Genomic DNA, 16,744 nt, shown 5'->3' with positions numbered 1-16,744 from the left:
ATGTTCTAAAATGACCAATCTTTACGCATCAACCCTCTAAAATTTAGAAATCAAATTTTCAAATGATTAGGAAAGTTGGGCAGTTGTGAAATTATATCATGATTTTAATTTAACACACGTCAGCCACTAACAGGTGCGGTGTGCTTCTTGCACCGAGATCTAATTATCTCCAGCGCTCCATTGCTTGTCCGAAATGGCATTCCTAAATATAATCCCAAACGGGTTGTCCCTGAAGACGTAGTGCCAGAAACAGCACAAATATTTGGAGCAGGAAAGGGAATATTTACAGGCTTACTCTGCCCCTGAGTGAATGATTCATTACATTTTGTGCGATATTACACCACAGCGATAAAGTATTGATGTCAAACTGAAGATGAAAAGTGATGCGCCCTGGTAAATTAGCAATATCACATTTTAATAGCTGTTCTCAAGGGACGATCCTCTACACTCTGGTCGAGTCTGGTCTGTATAATTAGTCTCTATAGTGCATATGGAATATTTGCTTGTCAATTCAATACACTGCCTTTGCTCAAGAGCCTCGTCCTTTTAGTTTGTTATAAATTACTTTCTGAATTGCTTCACGTGCAACTAGTCGCTGAGAACTCCTTTCTCCAACTTTATTCTTTGGTCAAAGAATTGTGTGCATATTGACAAAGGTTGGGGAAGAAGAGAGATGAACAGGGGGATGATACGAGGATAAACGTGAGTATTATCAAGATATGTGTATTGTTGCGCATCAAATGGCATGGCAATAACATGTTTTAGTCATATTTAGTTCATTTGGATATAAATAATTGACATTATAAAAATGGATCTCAAACATTTCGTCTGACAGATCGTAAAACTTTGAATGATGTTATTCCCATTTGTTTAAAAGGAACGTAATGCGAATAATATTTATATAACACATGTTTTGGTGTTATTGTGCATAATTAGAGTAAGTAACAAATGTTCTCGATTGATTTGACGGCGGTGCAAACCTATATTGCCTGAAACATATTTGATCGTGAAGTTATGAGCAGTGGTATCATTCCAAATTGTTTAAAATGAATGTAATGCGAATTAAATTGATAAAACACGTTTTGTGTTATTTTATCTGATAACAGTAAGCAATGAAAATGTTCTCGATTGATTTGACGGAGGTGCATAAATATATTGTCTGAAAGATATTTTATCGTAAAAGTATGAGCAGTGATATAATTCTCATTTGTTTAGAATGAATGTAATGCGAATTATATTTATATAACAGAGGTTTGGGTGTTCTTTTGTATGATATAAGTAAGTAGCCAAACCATGTTTTCGATTGAATTGACGGGGGTGCACAAATATCACAATGTCATAAGTAATGATGAAGCAGTGCCTGGTATAAGCTGTGATACTTGTGAATGGTACCAGATTGCCATTATTTCATGTTTATTTCAACTGAAGCATAACACATGTTTTGATGTTATTTTGTATGATAAAAGGAAGCATTTAAGATATTTTCGATTGATTTGACAAAGTGCACAAAATCATGATGTCATTAGCAATAGGAGCAGTGCCTGGTGTAAGATATTAAAAAAAAAAAAAGCTGTGATACTTGTGGATGGTACCAGATTGCCATTATTTCATGTATATTTCAACTAAAGCATTAACGGGTTTTTTCTACGCGAACACCTGATAACATCACTATTTAATAGTGATGTCATAAATACATGCTTATGATGTAGTCGTGCAATGGACTCTTGCTTTTGGCAGATTGGTCTTATAATAATGGAAATGGGTTCGTCGCCTTTACTGCAACAGAAACAAAATTCAATGAATTATAAAAGCGGTTTCGTGTTCGTTCAAAATCATATAACCTGATTAGTTGTAATGTATTTACAAAAAAAAAACAACCCCAAATCCAGATCGCATTATTTCTGTTAACATGTATCTTTAAAAAAATATCAGAATGGTAATATTTCATCATGAGAGGTTTATTTCCATGTATACTGATGCAAATAACAAACTCTTCAACCGGCGAAGGCTGAATATTGTTTTTTCGCCGTGAGATGAATCAAATAATCCTTTTTTGTCTCATGATATTATGTACATTATGATAGTACATGGAGATAGCTGTAATTATAATGATTTTGGTTGTTCCAGTTGGTTGCCTAACACAAATGCAATTTCCAAAAAACTTCAGGGTAGCCCAGTGGTTAATGTTAACTAGTCATACTAATATCCAATGTTGAAAGTATGTTCTTGGTGTCTCTAGCCGCTATGTTGTAGGAATTCTGCTTAACGCGGCTGAAAATCGTACTAATTCACTCACTCACTTACTCCAATGCTACTGCATTAGTACTATAACGTGACAAACAATTGTTTGGTAATATTGAGTCTGAAAGGTTGACAACCATTATTACTACAAACGCTTATAAACTTTTGGGTGATACTGTATGTTAGCCTTAGATGAAGATGGAAGTTATCACTGCATCCACCGATGGATAGTTGCGTATTGGTACTGTATGAGCTTTACAGAGTGATGGGTGTTGCCAATTAACGCACGAATAGTAAAATGTCTTTTGAGAGTGTAAGTGCTATTAAATTATATGTACATTAGCACTAGAGGCGCTAATAGAAAAGCATGTATTGCTGCTGTATGAGCTGAGTATGTAAATGGACATTCTCACTAGACGCGTTTATGTACATTGGTACTTTATGAGCTATTATTGTTGCCAGCAGACAATATCAAGGTGATGGACGCTATCGCCACAAGCACTTATAGAAAGATGTGCATTTGTACTTTAGAAGCTATTATTGGTACAGCAGACGATATCAAGGTGATGGATGCTATCGCCACAAGCACTTATAGAAAGATGTGCATTTGTACTTTAGGAGCTATTATTAGTACAGCAGACGATATCAAGGTGATGGATGCTATCGCCACAAGCACTTATAGAAAGATGTGCATTTGTACTTTAGGAGCTATTATTGGTACAGCAGACGATATCAAGGTGATGGACGCTATCGTCACAAGCACTTATAGAAAGATGTGCATTTGTACCATTTGAGCCATTATGGTACAGCAGACGATATCAAGGTGATGGATGCTATCTCCACAAGCACTTATAGAAAGATGTGCATTTGTACTGTATGAGCTATTATTGGTACCAGCAGACGATATCAAGGTAATGGACGCTATCGCCACAAGCACTTATAGAAAGATGTGCATTTGTACTTTAGGATCTTTTATTGGTACAACAGACGATATCAAGGTGATGGACGCTATCGTCACAAGCACTTATAGAAAGATGTGCATTTGTACTGTTTGAGCTATTTTGGTACAGCAGACAATATCAAGGTGATGAACACAAGCGCTTATAGAAAGATGTATATTTGTACCATATGAGCTTTTTTGGTTCAGCAGGTGATATAAAGCTGATGGACGCTATCGCCACAAGCACTTATAGAAAGATGTGTATTTGAACTGTATGAGCTATTATTGGTACAGCAGACGATATCAAGGTGATGGACGCTATCGCCACAAGCACTTATAGAAAGATGTGCATTTGTACTTTAGGATCTATTATTGGTACAGCAGACGATATCAAGGTGATGGATGCTATCGCCACAAGCACTTATAGAAATATGTGCAATTGTACATAAGGAGCTATTATTGGCACAGCAGACGATAGTAAGGTAATGGACGCTATCGCCACAAGCACTCATAGAAAGATGTGCATTTGTACTTTAGGAGCTATTATGGTACAGCAGACGATATCAAGGTGATGGATGCTATCGCCACAAGCACTCATAGAAAGATGTGCATTTGTACTTAAGGGGCTATTATGGTACAGCAGACGATATCAAGGTGATGGATGCTATCGCCACAAGCACTTATAGACAGATGTGCATTTGTACTGTATGATCTCTTATTGGTACAGCAGACGATATCAAGGTGATGGACACTTTCGCCACAAGCACTTATAGACAGATGTGCATTTGTACTGTATGAGCTATTATTGGTACAGCAGACGATATCAAGGTGAAGGACGCTATCGCCACAAGCACTTATAGAAATATGTGCATTTGTACTCAAGGAGCTATTATTGGTACCAGCAGACGATATCAAGGTGATGGACGCTATCGCCACAAGCACTTATAGAAAGATGTGCATTTGTACCATATGAGCTTTTTGGTTCAGCAGGTGATATCAAGGTGATGGACGCTATCGCCACAAGCACTTATAGAAAGACGTGTATTGATTCTACATGTACAATGATCAATATTACTACCCACGCTCTACAACAAATGTAATAACTGAATGTGCTCTATTGCTATTAGCCTTCACATTGACACTTATCCCACTCAGAGAGATGCTCTTTGATGCAGGCTATTTAATGCGAAGTTCATTGGTACAACGTTCAGCAGCACTATTTTGATACGCGTAAATGGTCTTGTGTATTTAATTGTATTATATTTTATGTGTTGTATTCAGACGTGTGTGTTAACAATCTTACATGCATGGTCTCAGTTAACCATTGTACAGGCATGTCCAGAGTTAACCATCTTACATGCATGGTCTTCGTTAACGATCTTACATGCATGGTCATAGTTAACGATCTTACATGCATGGTCTTAGTTAACGATCTTACATGCATGGTCTTAGTTAACGATCTTACATGCATGGTCTTAGTTAACGATCTTACATGTATGGTCTTCGTTAACGATCTTACATGCATGGTCTTAGTTAACGATCTTACATGCCCGGTCTTCGTTAACGATCTTACATGCATGGTCACAGTTAACGATCTTACATGCATAGTCATAGTTAACGATCTTACATGCATGGTCTTAGTTAACGATCTTACATGCATGGTCATAGTTAACGATCTTACATGCATGGTCTTAGTTAACAATCGTACATGGATGGTCTTAGTATACGATCTTACTCGGATGGTCATAGTTAACGATCTTACATGCATGGTCTTAGTTAACGATCTTACGTGGATGGTCATAGTTAACAATCTTACATGGATGGTCTAAGTACACGATCTTACGTGGATGGTTATAGTTAACCATCTTACAAACATGGTTCATCTGAAATACATGGTCATACTTAACCATCTTACATGCATGGTCATACTTAACCATCTTACATACATGGTCATATTGAACCATCTTACATACATGGTCATACTGAACCATCTTACATATATAGTTATAGTTAACCATCTTACATACATGGTCCATCTTACATACATGGTCATACTTAACCAACTTACATATATAGTTATAGTTAACCATCTTACATACATGGTTCATCTTACATACATGGTCATACTTAACCAACTTACATATATAGTTATAGTTAACCATCTTACATACATGGTTTATCTTACATACATGGTCATACTGAACCATCTTACATATATAGTTATAGTTAACCATCTTACATACATGGTTCATCTTACATACATGGTCATACTTAACCAACTTACATGCATGGTCATACTTAACCATCTTACATACATGGTCATACTTAACAATCTTACATGCATGGCCATACTTAACTATCTTACATACATGGTTATAGTTAACCAACTTACATACATGGTCATACTTAACCATCTTACAGGGGGCACGGGTGGCCCAGTCGTCTAAGGCGTCGTGATTCGCTGTGCAGAGTTGCGTCCCTTGGGAACGCCAGAAACCTATGATTGTGGGTTCGAATCCCGGTTCGCCCCGAGTATGTTTCTAGGTTTGTCAGCACCATACCCGTTCTCGTGGGTTTCACCAAAGTGGTAAACGTCTGAGACCTGCATCTCTTCGGGCTTTCCTCCCACATTAAGCTGACACGCTGTGATATAACTGGAATAATGTTAAAAGCGGCGTTAAACTTAACTCACTCACTCACTTAACCATCTTACATACATGGTTATAGTTAACCAACTTACATACATGGCCATACTTAACCATCTGACATGCATGGTCATACTTAACCATCTTACATACATGGTTATAGTAAACCATCTTAAATGCATGGTCATACTTAATCATCTTTCATGCATGGTTATAGTTAACCATCTTACATACATATTATAGTTAACCATCTTTCATGCATGGTCATACTTAACCATTTTACATACATAGTTATAGTTAACCATCTTACAACTGAAGCATATCAATGGTTAATCAACTTATATTCATGGTCATGGACATATTCGTAGTTACCCATGTAACGGACAGGGTCATAGTGAACCATATAACCAGCTGTAACAAGTCCAACCAGTGGCGATATAACTCATTAACTCAAGTGTCAAACCGACCACTTTTGAAGTGTCACTTTACTCTGCGCTAATTGGGACATTTTACATGGGTGATTCAGCCGATTTCCGTCAGGTTACCGTGAAGAAGTGATGCATATTTGATGTGACACGACACGACAGAGCTGTTGCAAGAACAGATTAGACGTCTAGATTAATGAAACAGTTACATTGTCAGGATCCATGACATCCATTGCATCATCTAGTACTCACAGAAAGACAATTTTTGTATGTGCACGACATCAGTCCAAAAGCCGGGAAATACTGTGTAGAGTCACTTTGTTTGTCGATACAGATGTGTATATCATTCCACGCAGACTAATAGCAAGCGTTCTTTTGGGGAGTACAGGCCTCCTGAGGTGACACCCGTGATCACTGACCTACACTTGAGGGTAAAAGTAGTATTTGTACATAATGTCATTTATCATATTGTATAATAAGTACAATACTCAGACCTAATTACGTCTTTTTTAAAAACAAACTGCACTGATGCTGTTTTGAAATTGACCACATGACCATTTAAAGGAAATGTTATTCAAATTTACCAATATATCTGTCGAATTCCCATGGTGCTAAGTGTTTGTAGAAACGCCATTTTAAGATTTGGTTATTTCCGTCTCCAATGATGAACAGTAGTTCAATGGGAAATACATTTTATGCGTGACATTCTCCTAAAAAATATCATAACACTTAGTTAAAGTATATTGCCCAAACCTTCAATGTGGTTTTCCCTTTGGTCGTAGTTATGCTCTAAATTCCCAGTCGATGATTACGATAGTTGTTGATTGCAATCGGCGGGGCCAAGCTCAGTCAGCACACGGAAATTCAACGCATAGTATCAGATATCGCAATGATGTCGTTTCTTTAAGTCAGCTGATTAATGTTGTCTCTCAAGTGTCATTCGCCCATGATATTCTGGTCCGAATGATTGTTGACAGGATGTCGTCAGACAATCTATTTACTATAAAAGGGTCAGTATGCGAGACTGCACCAAACTCAAATCCAGAAGGAATTAACGTTAGGTTTATTCGTGTTAAGAGCTTTTGCGAAAAATATAGGGGTATATATCACATATGCATGTGTATAACAAATATACTTGGAAGTATATATAATGTATGTGTATAACGAATATGCTTGGAAGTATATATAATGCATGTGTATAACAAACATACTTGGAAGTATAATATATATATATATATATATATATATATATATATATATATATATATATACTCAGCGTAATTTCTTTTCGGGGGGGGGGGGGGTCATCCAGATAATAAGAAATATATTATATTAAAAAACCCGTCGCATTTACAACTTCCATCGTGGATGGCTGCGTTCAGGTGTGTTTGTTGGTAGGTGTTTCCATACCCTTCAATTTCACTTTTCATTGTTTTTAATTGTCGTAGTCCATTTTCCAGTTTCATGAAATCATCCAATCAGTGTGACATAGGCATAAACATATTGTTTTTCAACTGTTAATCGCTTTGTCAACATACTCAGACCTATTGACACTTGTTGGCATATGTTCATTGGTGTGTTTGACATACCTAGGTGACCCCTCAATAATGACGCTGAGTATACATGTATTCATCCCAGTGCTGAAGGTTATAGTGGGTCCAACGGAAATTCCAGTACATCCTCAATGTAAGAGGTAGTAGCTAAACGTACTTACTTGTGAGGTTGATCCGTACACACGTGGTAGCTAAACGTAGAGAGAGAGAGAGAGAGAGAGAGAGAGAGAGAGAGAGAGAGAGAGAGAGAGAGAGAGAGAATACAAGCGAGACAGAAGAATTACGAGCGAAAGAGATAAAGAGGGAAAGCGGTAATGCGAGGGAAAGAGAAAAAGACAAAGAGTTACAACTAACCGCTGTTCGCGTGCTGATGTTCACATCAAGCGTGGTATATTTACATAATCAATAGACAGGCGTCCACGCTCCCGAGGTAGGTAATACTATACGACAAAGGGGATTTGGTGATGGGAACTGCTATCAAGATAGTGATCTTTACTGCCAGGGATAATAGGGCCACACACTTAGGTCAAGTTACTGCATTTCGGTTACAGTTTTTGCAAATGCCACGTGACGCGCAGCACTTTACTGTAAATTGAAAGTCATTTTCAATTATTTTAAATCATTCAGAAAATACTTGTTTTCAATCCCTTGTACTTTCAGACAATAAAATTGAACTAATTTGATTTCGTAATCTCACATATCGTTACTTCGAGCATGTACACTTAACAAGGAAACATATCTTTAATGCTTTTAGCTTTCGTCTTTCATAAGAACAAACGCCATTAACACAACCATACATCATTGATATAACCGTGCACCTCCTATGCATCCTTTTTGAGCTATCGTACAATAATCTAAGACTGTAATACAGACATACTTCCCAATGCAAGAATATGCTTTTGCTATGTTTTTACGTCCTTAACACCATTGGGGCACGGGTTGGCCAGTCGTCCAACGTGCCACAATTCGCTGTTAAGAGTTGCGTCCCTTGGGCACGCCAGAAACCGATGACAACTGTAATGGACACGGGTGGTCCTCAGTCGACGGTGCTGCAACTTGCTGTGTCGAGATGCGTTCATTAGGCGTGCGAAAACCTAAGGTCATGAGTTCGAATCCCGGTTCGCCCCGATTATGTTTCTAAGTGTGTCAGCTATCCGTGCTCGAGGGTTTCAACAAAGTGGTAAACGTCTGAGACCTGCATCACTTCGGGCTTCCCTCCCACAACAAGCTGACACGCCGTATCTGGAATACTGTTAAAGCGGCGTTAAACCCAACTCACTCACCCACTCACTACAATATTATGCTCATGATGCAATAATAAACTTAGAATCATATGCTTTTAGTTAACGCATATGACTTCATACAATCATACCATATATTACAGTAATACCCCTAGTTTTAGGCATATTTAAGACAATCAAACACTTTACATACAATCATACAATAACATATCCTCATTTTGTTACTGTTATTTATGTAGCCAGGGAGTAAATTATTATTATATTTTTTGAAACAATGTCCCACCAGCACGTTGCTTAGTCAGTTCTGTTCTTAACATGTTCGATTATCTACAGATGTCATATTATTCATACAGCTGGACTATTACGGCAATGAACAACAAACAATCTTCTCAACTCCAACCTATGCTTGTCAGAGTTCGTAAAACAAGAATAGGACCACGGATTGGAGTATTCTGAAATGACACCAAAATTGAATGACATGGCACCAAACATTGCCCAGTGTATGTATTTATGTTAATGTGAACTTATATACATTGAATTGTTTCGGTTTCCTGATGTTCCTTTTTGTGGTAGGTAGTTTCAGACCACAGCCTCAGATTGTTCCGCCATATCCCCCTCGGACAGGACACCTACTCATAGGTGAAAATCGAGTGCTCACTGATCCATTGACAGGGGTAATGATAGTGCAGCGCTATGAGCATCCACTTGGTGAATGGAATCTGGCGCATTATAAATGCACTTCTTATTATTACTGTTTAGTTTATCAGATATTTTGTATCCGGAGTGAATGGATGCTCCTGAGATGTTCGTTCTCCATCATCATGCAGGAAGACAGGCGGTCCCTGTTTTCGTGTACCTCTCATCCAAACTATGCAAATGTCACCGTAAACCATAAGTCACTATCCCTTAATAGCTCAATAATATGATCATAATAGGTCATAATAGGACCATAATAGGTCCATAATAAGACCGCAATAGGTCAATACTAGGCCCATAATAGATCCGTAATAAGTCCATAATAGGACCATAATAGGACCATAATAGGACCGTGGGCTTGAATCTCAGAAATGCATCACTTTGAGTTTTTCTCCCACATTAAACTCACACGCCGTGATATAATGAGTGAGATGGGTTTAACGCCGCTTTAAACAGTTTTTAGGTATATGACGGCGTGTCATCTTAATGTGGGAGGAAAACCCGAAGTGATGCAGGTCTTCGACGTTTACCACTTTGGTTCTTACAAACCTAGGATCATTATCGAACCCACGCCATGATATAACTGTCTATGTGGCAATGGTTTGGTTTGTTGTTTTACGCCGCACTCAGCAATATTCCAGCTATATGACGACAGTCTGTAAATAATCGAGTCTGGACCAGACAATCCAGTGATTTACATCATGAACATCGATCCACGCAATTGGGATCGATGACATGCATCAACCAAGTCAGCGAGCCTGACCACCCGATCCCGTTAGTCGCCTTTTACGACAAGCATAGTCGCCTTTTACGGCAAGCATGGGTTGCTGAAGACCTATCCTAGCCCGGTGTCTTCACGGGCCTATGTGGCAATGCCTTGTCAGAGTGTCAGAAATGGTGAATAGATGACGAGGACGGTGACTGAAGAAGGATAGAAGATGAAAATATGCAATGAATACTACAATTGATAACGACATAATTATTGCTAGCCCTAATTCAATTGAACAGATAGTTTTACTGCGTACGGCATTAACCCGCAAGTGACTTTTACGCATTAACTTAGCATGTGAAGGCGTAATTACTCTTTATCCTCGAATTACCCTACTTTTGTCTTTCTTGTCTGGTACGCCGTGATATAACTGAAACACTGTGAAAAGAATAAACAAAGATAGACCAAACTCACATCGTCCTTATGTTACAGATGGGCTAAGTCTGACACAGAATGAAGGTTCATCACGCAATCTTCCTGACTGCCATCCTCTTTGCAACACACCATGGAAGCGATGGAGCCCTAGGCGAGAAGGCAAGATGTGATTTTCCAGACTTCCTTCAGACTCCACCAACTAAATCCTGGCTGTTGAACCACAGCCACACAGTCGTCACTTATGATGTATCTGGAGGGGTTCTCACCGGCTACGACTGCCGCAAGGACAACACGGAGTGTTCCCAGTATAGCCGGGTGTGCTGGAACCGCTTCAGCCACAACAGAGTCCTTGTCAAACATCTCGAATCAGACTTCAAGAACAAGTTCCTGTGTATCCAGTTCATCCAAAGAAGCATCAGCGTCATTCAGATAAAGATATCGCATACCCAGACCGGACATGTTGGTAAGTATCTCTGTAACTTTGAAGATCTGGACCTGGACCCATGGCCATGGATATCTGAAGAACATTTCTCAACCACTTCCACCTCATGCCCCTTCATTGGTGGTTACAACTTTGATCTGTTCAAGTTCAGTGATCACAGCCGGAAGAAGATACAGACGAAATGTACCAGTGCTATCCCTCCCGTGCGAGTAGAAAGTGACTGTGAGCAGGGGGAAGGGATGACGTTTCAGTTTCGAAATTCTGCCTGTCTCCACAACGAAGGTAACTTTGATATGACACAGAATACCAAATGCATTGCGTCCTGGTCTGAAGGGAAGGAACACTTTGGAATTCTTCGTAAGGATTCCGACAGATATTTCTGGTGTGTTAGAGTGAAATTTGGACAAGGAAATGAGGTTTCTAAATTAATAATATTTCTGGATTTGATATGTGATCACACTCTGAACTTCACGTTGACCCAGCGGTATATCGAGCTGGAGAAATTGGAGAAGCGAAAGGTGTCCCATATGTGTACAGACGAATATTATGGGTGTGAGGTGATGAATGAGCTATGCACGGTTTTGTCCGACCTCTGTGCAAGAACCTGTGGAGGTTGTAATGCAAGCCACAAGGCTACCCCTTGTCACTTCCCTGAAAGAGTCCAGGGAACCTGGCTGCATTCGGAAAGAAATGAAAACAAGCATGTGGAAATATCCCAAACTGCTATAAAGCTTCCCAAGTCTGGAGCCTATGAATGTGTCACCTTCCAGGACTTTGTGAGGCCTTTAAGGAGAGTTATACTGCGCCGATTTTCAAACGGTTGTTATCCTAGGTTCATGTGCATGCACTACAACTCCCCCTCTCCATCTGTGATGCGGTTCCGATTGGGCAATTTAGATACGTGGCCTACAAAATTATCGGATGAATCAATTTGTGATGACAAGAATTTTATGACCTACCCCAGCGTACGCAGCAGCATCAGGACCCCCTATTACCGACCTTATAAGAGCTTAGTCAGACTTACGCCTGATCCTCGAGCAGTTGCTTGCAACCTACCACGGATCCTGCCAAGGGCTTTGACAGTCTACGACGACTATGGTATTACGTCCTGTCTTATCCACGGGTCCTTTGCCTCTCCTAGAGAATTAGTTCTAGCAAAGACCCGTAATGGATCGGTCCTAAGCCCAACGAAGTACACATGTCTGGGTTCTTTAACGTTCATTGGAAGTTTCAAATCAATAATAACCGTCACCCAAGGGAGAGAAGACGAATATCTGTGTTGGATAATTGTCAGTAGGAATTTTCTTCTTCAAGTGAAACCTTCATCGTGTAATACTCTTACTGCCAACTTCATTATGGCTAGAAAAAAGACATTCGAGGAAAAGCTCATCAAGAGCTTTTATGTTACCTACTCCAAGTTAAGCCATGTATGTGATGATTATTTCCAGGAGCATTATGCATACAAGCCACATTGGCGCGTTAATATTTTGCCGTATTTGGAGCAGAGTTCCAATTCAAATGGTGAAGTCCGAATTTCTAGTTTGGTGATATCAGTTTTCTTTATTCTACACGCTGCTATTTGCAATGTTTCATGATTGTACTTTTTGTAACTGATAATATTTGAATGTACAAAAACATGTTTATCACGTGTACAGTCCTTGTTCTTTATTTAGAATTTAGAATTTAGAATTTAGTTATCGACGGCCGATGTCACCTCTTGGAATGCTTATTTCATTTTGACTGCAATTTAAAATAATAGCCATGTCTTTTTCCTGCAACACTCTGCCAGTATCCATTAGGAATTGAAATAAGCACTCTGTCGAGAAATACAAATTCTTTATGTCAGCGAAGAGCGTTTCAATTTTTCAGATGTCTGTCGTAAAGGGAAGTAAATATTCTCTGTCATTTATGAAGGTGCCCATTATAGAAAGAACGAGGTATATTAAGGACTCCTTTCGTGCATATTAGAATAAATAAATTTAAAGGAGGGGAAGCCTTTGAAAAAACAATGTTCAAATGAAAGACAAATGGTATATTTTCGTGGAATATTATTAGACTCACTTTTAAATATTCGCCTCACTGCAACATGAAGTACAGAGTTATTACCAATGTTCTGGAGAAAGAAATGAATGTACAATAAACATGTTTATCACATGTAAAGTACTTGTCTTTATTTAGAATTTGTCTACTTTTAAATTTCTAAACACAAATTATTTCAACAGACCTTAATTCAACCGAAGTTTTCCAATTCTTGACATGGCAGTTTGGAGCTGCGAACTACTATGTGATGCATTTGTGATCATAATTATTTCAACAACAACGAGTCGTCCGTGATAAAGAGAGTACACAACTTGTAAGTTACAATCTAGTGCTAGACCAAATAACTGAGCATTTCACTTGAAGTCACATGAATTCTCATTTGAATTAGATACTAGTACTTGACAGATTGTCTGTAAATTATACTCATTTATACGATGTGTTTGACAGGGAGAATTCTGTATATATCTCTTATTCAGATAGTAAGCCAAATAGTGCTTTGTGTATTTGGTTTTATCAGCTACAAGTATGTAATTGATTTAGACGTAAGTCATGATCAATTTCATTTATTAACTATCCTTCTACACAAACCTAATTATTTTACCGACGGACGTTGTCACCCCTGGGAATGCTTATTTCATTATGACTGTAATTTGAATTTCATAACCATCTCTTTTTCCTGCAACACTCTGCCAGTTTCCATTAGGAATTGACATAAGCACTCCATCGAGAAATACAAATTGCATTAGGATTCGATGCTGTCTCTGTGCAGTCTACGTTTTGAATGTTTTGTATGTATGCTATATGTATTTATGCATGATGACGACTCCCCGAGACTATAACATCTCTTTTTGTGAAACACTAAATAACCTTTCAGCAATGTATACAATTTAGACATTACACATCTTATTATATACTTACAATCCCTGCAGAATTGTAAGGTGTTTGGCAACACGCAATGAACAGACTCTGGCTGACTCTTGATTATGCTGCCCTGCTTCTTATAGCTGGAGTTTCATGGTCCAATCTACAAGTGCATCTAATTTCCTTTATGTCAGCGAAAAACGTTTCATCTTTTTCAGATGGCTGTCGTAAAGGGCAGTAAACATTCTTTGTCATTTATGAAGATGCCTATTAAAGAAAGAACGAGGTATATTAAGGGCTCCTTTCGTGCATATTAGAATAAATATATTTAAAGGAGTGGAAACCTTTGAAAAAAACAGTGTTCAAATGAAAGACAAATTGTATATTTTCGTGGAATATTATTCGACTCACTTTTACATATTCGACTTTCTTCAACATTAAATACAGACTTATCACCAATGTTCTGGAGAAACGACAACTGCAAATCAGCGGTCAAAATATGAAATGTTCACAAATGAATGCAGTGTTGTAGCGTATAGCTTGGTTACACTTACTCATAGAAAAATGCTCCTTGATTTGAATGTTTGTATGATACCAAAACCTGAAAAGTGTTTAAAAGAAAATTACCAGCTGCCAGTCGATTGACTGTATGCCATTTCAAAAAACTCTTCTTTTCTCTAGTTGGAAATTTAATAGTTCTTATGTGCCAGAAAAAGAAGAAATATGTGCCAGAAAAAAAAGAAATATAACTACATTGATTGTTGGCCTTTACTTGTGATTATTTAAAGAAAGACAATGGTTAGTGGCATATATCAAAATCACTACCTTCTTTGGGTCCGATGCATTCACTCATCTATGAAAAATAAGAGACCCAGCGTCATGAACCAGATCATACTCTGTTGTGACACAATCTCATTGAAATCAGATCATAGTTCGCGCTGCCGCTAATCACAGATCTGAAGACATCCCATTACGGGTCACGTAAGAACGACCTTACATTCATCCAATCAGATCAGGAAAGTGACAGTCGGCATGTGTTGTCTTATCATTGTAGCGGCCATAAATTTCCGAGTCCCGTGATGGGATTCGAACCACGGACCTTCTGATCAGAGGTCGGACGCCTTGTCCACATGACCAAAGAGGTTAACCCCGTCAGCAAACTGACAAGTTAAGGATGTCATCTGTGGGATGACTCCACGCCCTGCTACATACTCCCCCGTCAACAGAAGGCACGTCCCGGGCCGCATAGTAGGGTACTGAGGCTTATTTTGCTCAAATTTAATATGAACGTGCTCAGCCCCACGTTGGGCGCCAATGTAGCGGCCATAAAATTTCCGAGTCCCGTGATGGGATTCGAACCACGAACCTTCTGATCAGAGGTCGGACGCCTTGTCCACATGACCAAAGAGGTTAACCCCGTCAGCAAGCTGACAAGGTAAGGATGTCATCTGTGGGATGACTCCACGCCCTGCTACATCATGCAACCTCGAAAATGTTAACACGGGGTATTCCGAACGACAGTTACATGTTGTACGACTGATTCAGTCAAAATCATCGTCCATCTCTCACTTCAAAAGGGATAAACATTTGAACAGATGAGACGTTGCATAGCTCGTGGGAAGCACTTCCACACACTCCCGACCATACATTAAACATCCCAGAATGTTCATTTGTTCTGTTTTCAAATTTGTAATCGAGAACTTTGTCAACATATTTTTCAAGGATAGTCCTGAATGGAAGTGGCTAGTTTGAAACTTGTCTCGTAAAGCTCGAGAAAGCTGCTTTCTGATTGGCTAATGTCGACCTCTGGTTTATCAATCAATAAGTCGATCAAAGTTTCCCGAAAGGTCGTTCTGACGTGAATCGTAATGGGATGTCCTCAGATCTTTGTTTAGTGGAAGCGAGGACTAAGATCTTATTTAATGAGATTGTGACAGGTCACAGTCGCCAAATGAAGCGCATTGTATGTGTAACGCTGTTATTGCATGACTCTTAACAGGTGTGAAAATACACGTGATGACAGGCGGATTCCCTCAAAATACACATCATATGATTCACAAAATATAGTAGGAGGGAAAACTAATGCAATGATAACAACATTATATTTTCTTTATTAGCACAAAATAACGTTTTCATTCTGATTAATGTCTCATTTACTTAATGACATTTTAACTAAATGTCAAACTTGGTTTCGTCTTTCCATCGTCTAATTTACACATTGTTATGACTTGTTTCAATATTGTTCCTTTGGACTTGAGCAATATGTCAGGCTCTAAATTTGGCTTTCTTTTCTCTCCTGTACATCGTGTTTTGTTCCTTGTTGCGTTCTATTCGTTTTAAACAATAGATAGTAATAAAGTTGTTAGTAACTTATTTCCACCATTGGTTAAAATATTAATATTAAGAAATATAGGTCAAGAATGAATTTATCATATAATAAATAGGGTTATCGATAAACCGATCCGCTAAACGTGATAGAACGATCCGAAAAATATGCAAATGAGGTCAGGTGTTAG

General features: G+C 38.6%; 1 protein-coding gene across 1 annotated transcript; it reads left to right on the top strand.

Annotated features, from left to right (window-relative positions):
- The first annotated feature begins 539 nt into the window (after positions 1 to 539).
- On the top strand, positions 540 to 13,481 carry LOC124138712. The gene is made up of 2 exons (XM_046505529.2): positions 540 to 702; positions 10,943 to 13,481. The coding sequence occupies exon 2, from the start codon at positions 10,964 to 10,966 to the stop codon at positions 12,920 to 12,922; it is 1,959 nt and encodes a 652-aa protein (XP_046361485.1). The 5' UTR covers positions 540 to 702; positions 10,943 to 10,963; the 3' UTR covers positions 12,923 to 13,481.
- Positions 13,482 to 16,744: the final 3,263 nt, after the last annotated feature.

This window comes from Haliotis rufescens, unplaced genomic scaffold (assembly GCF_023055435.1).
Source record: "Haliotis rufescens isolate VD_foot unplaced genomic scaffold, xgHalRufe1.0.p SCAF_15, whole genome shotgun sequence".
Lineage (NCBI taxonomy): Eukaryota > Metazoa > Mollusca > Gastropoda > Lepetellida > Haliotidae > Haliotis > Haliotis rufescens.
Note: the sequence above shows the minus strand (reverse complement) of the source record. Positions and strands in the feature narration are given on the sequence as shown.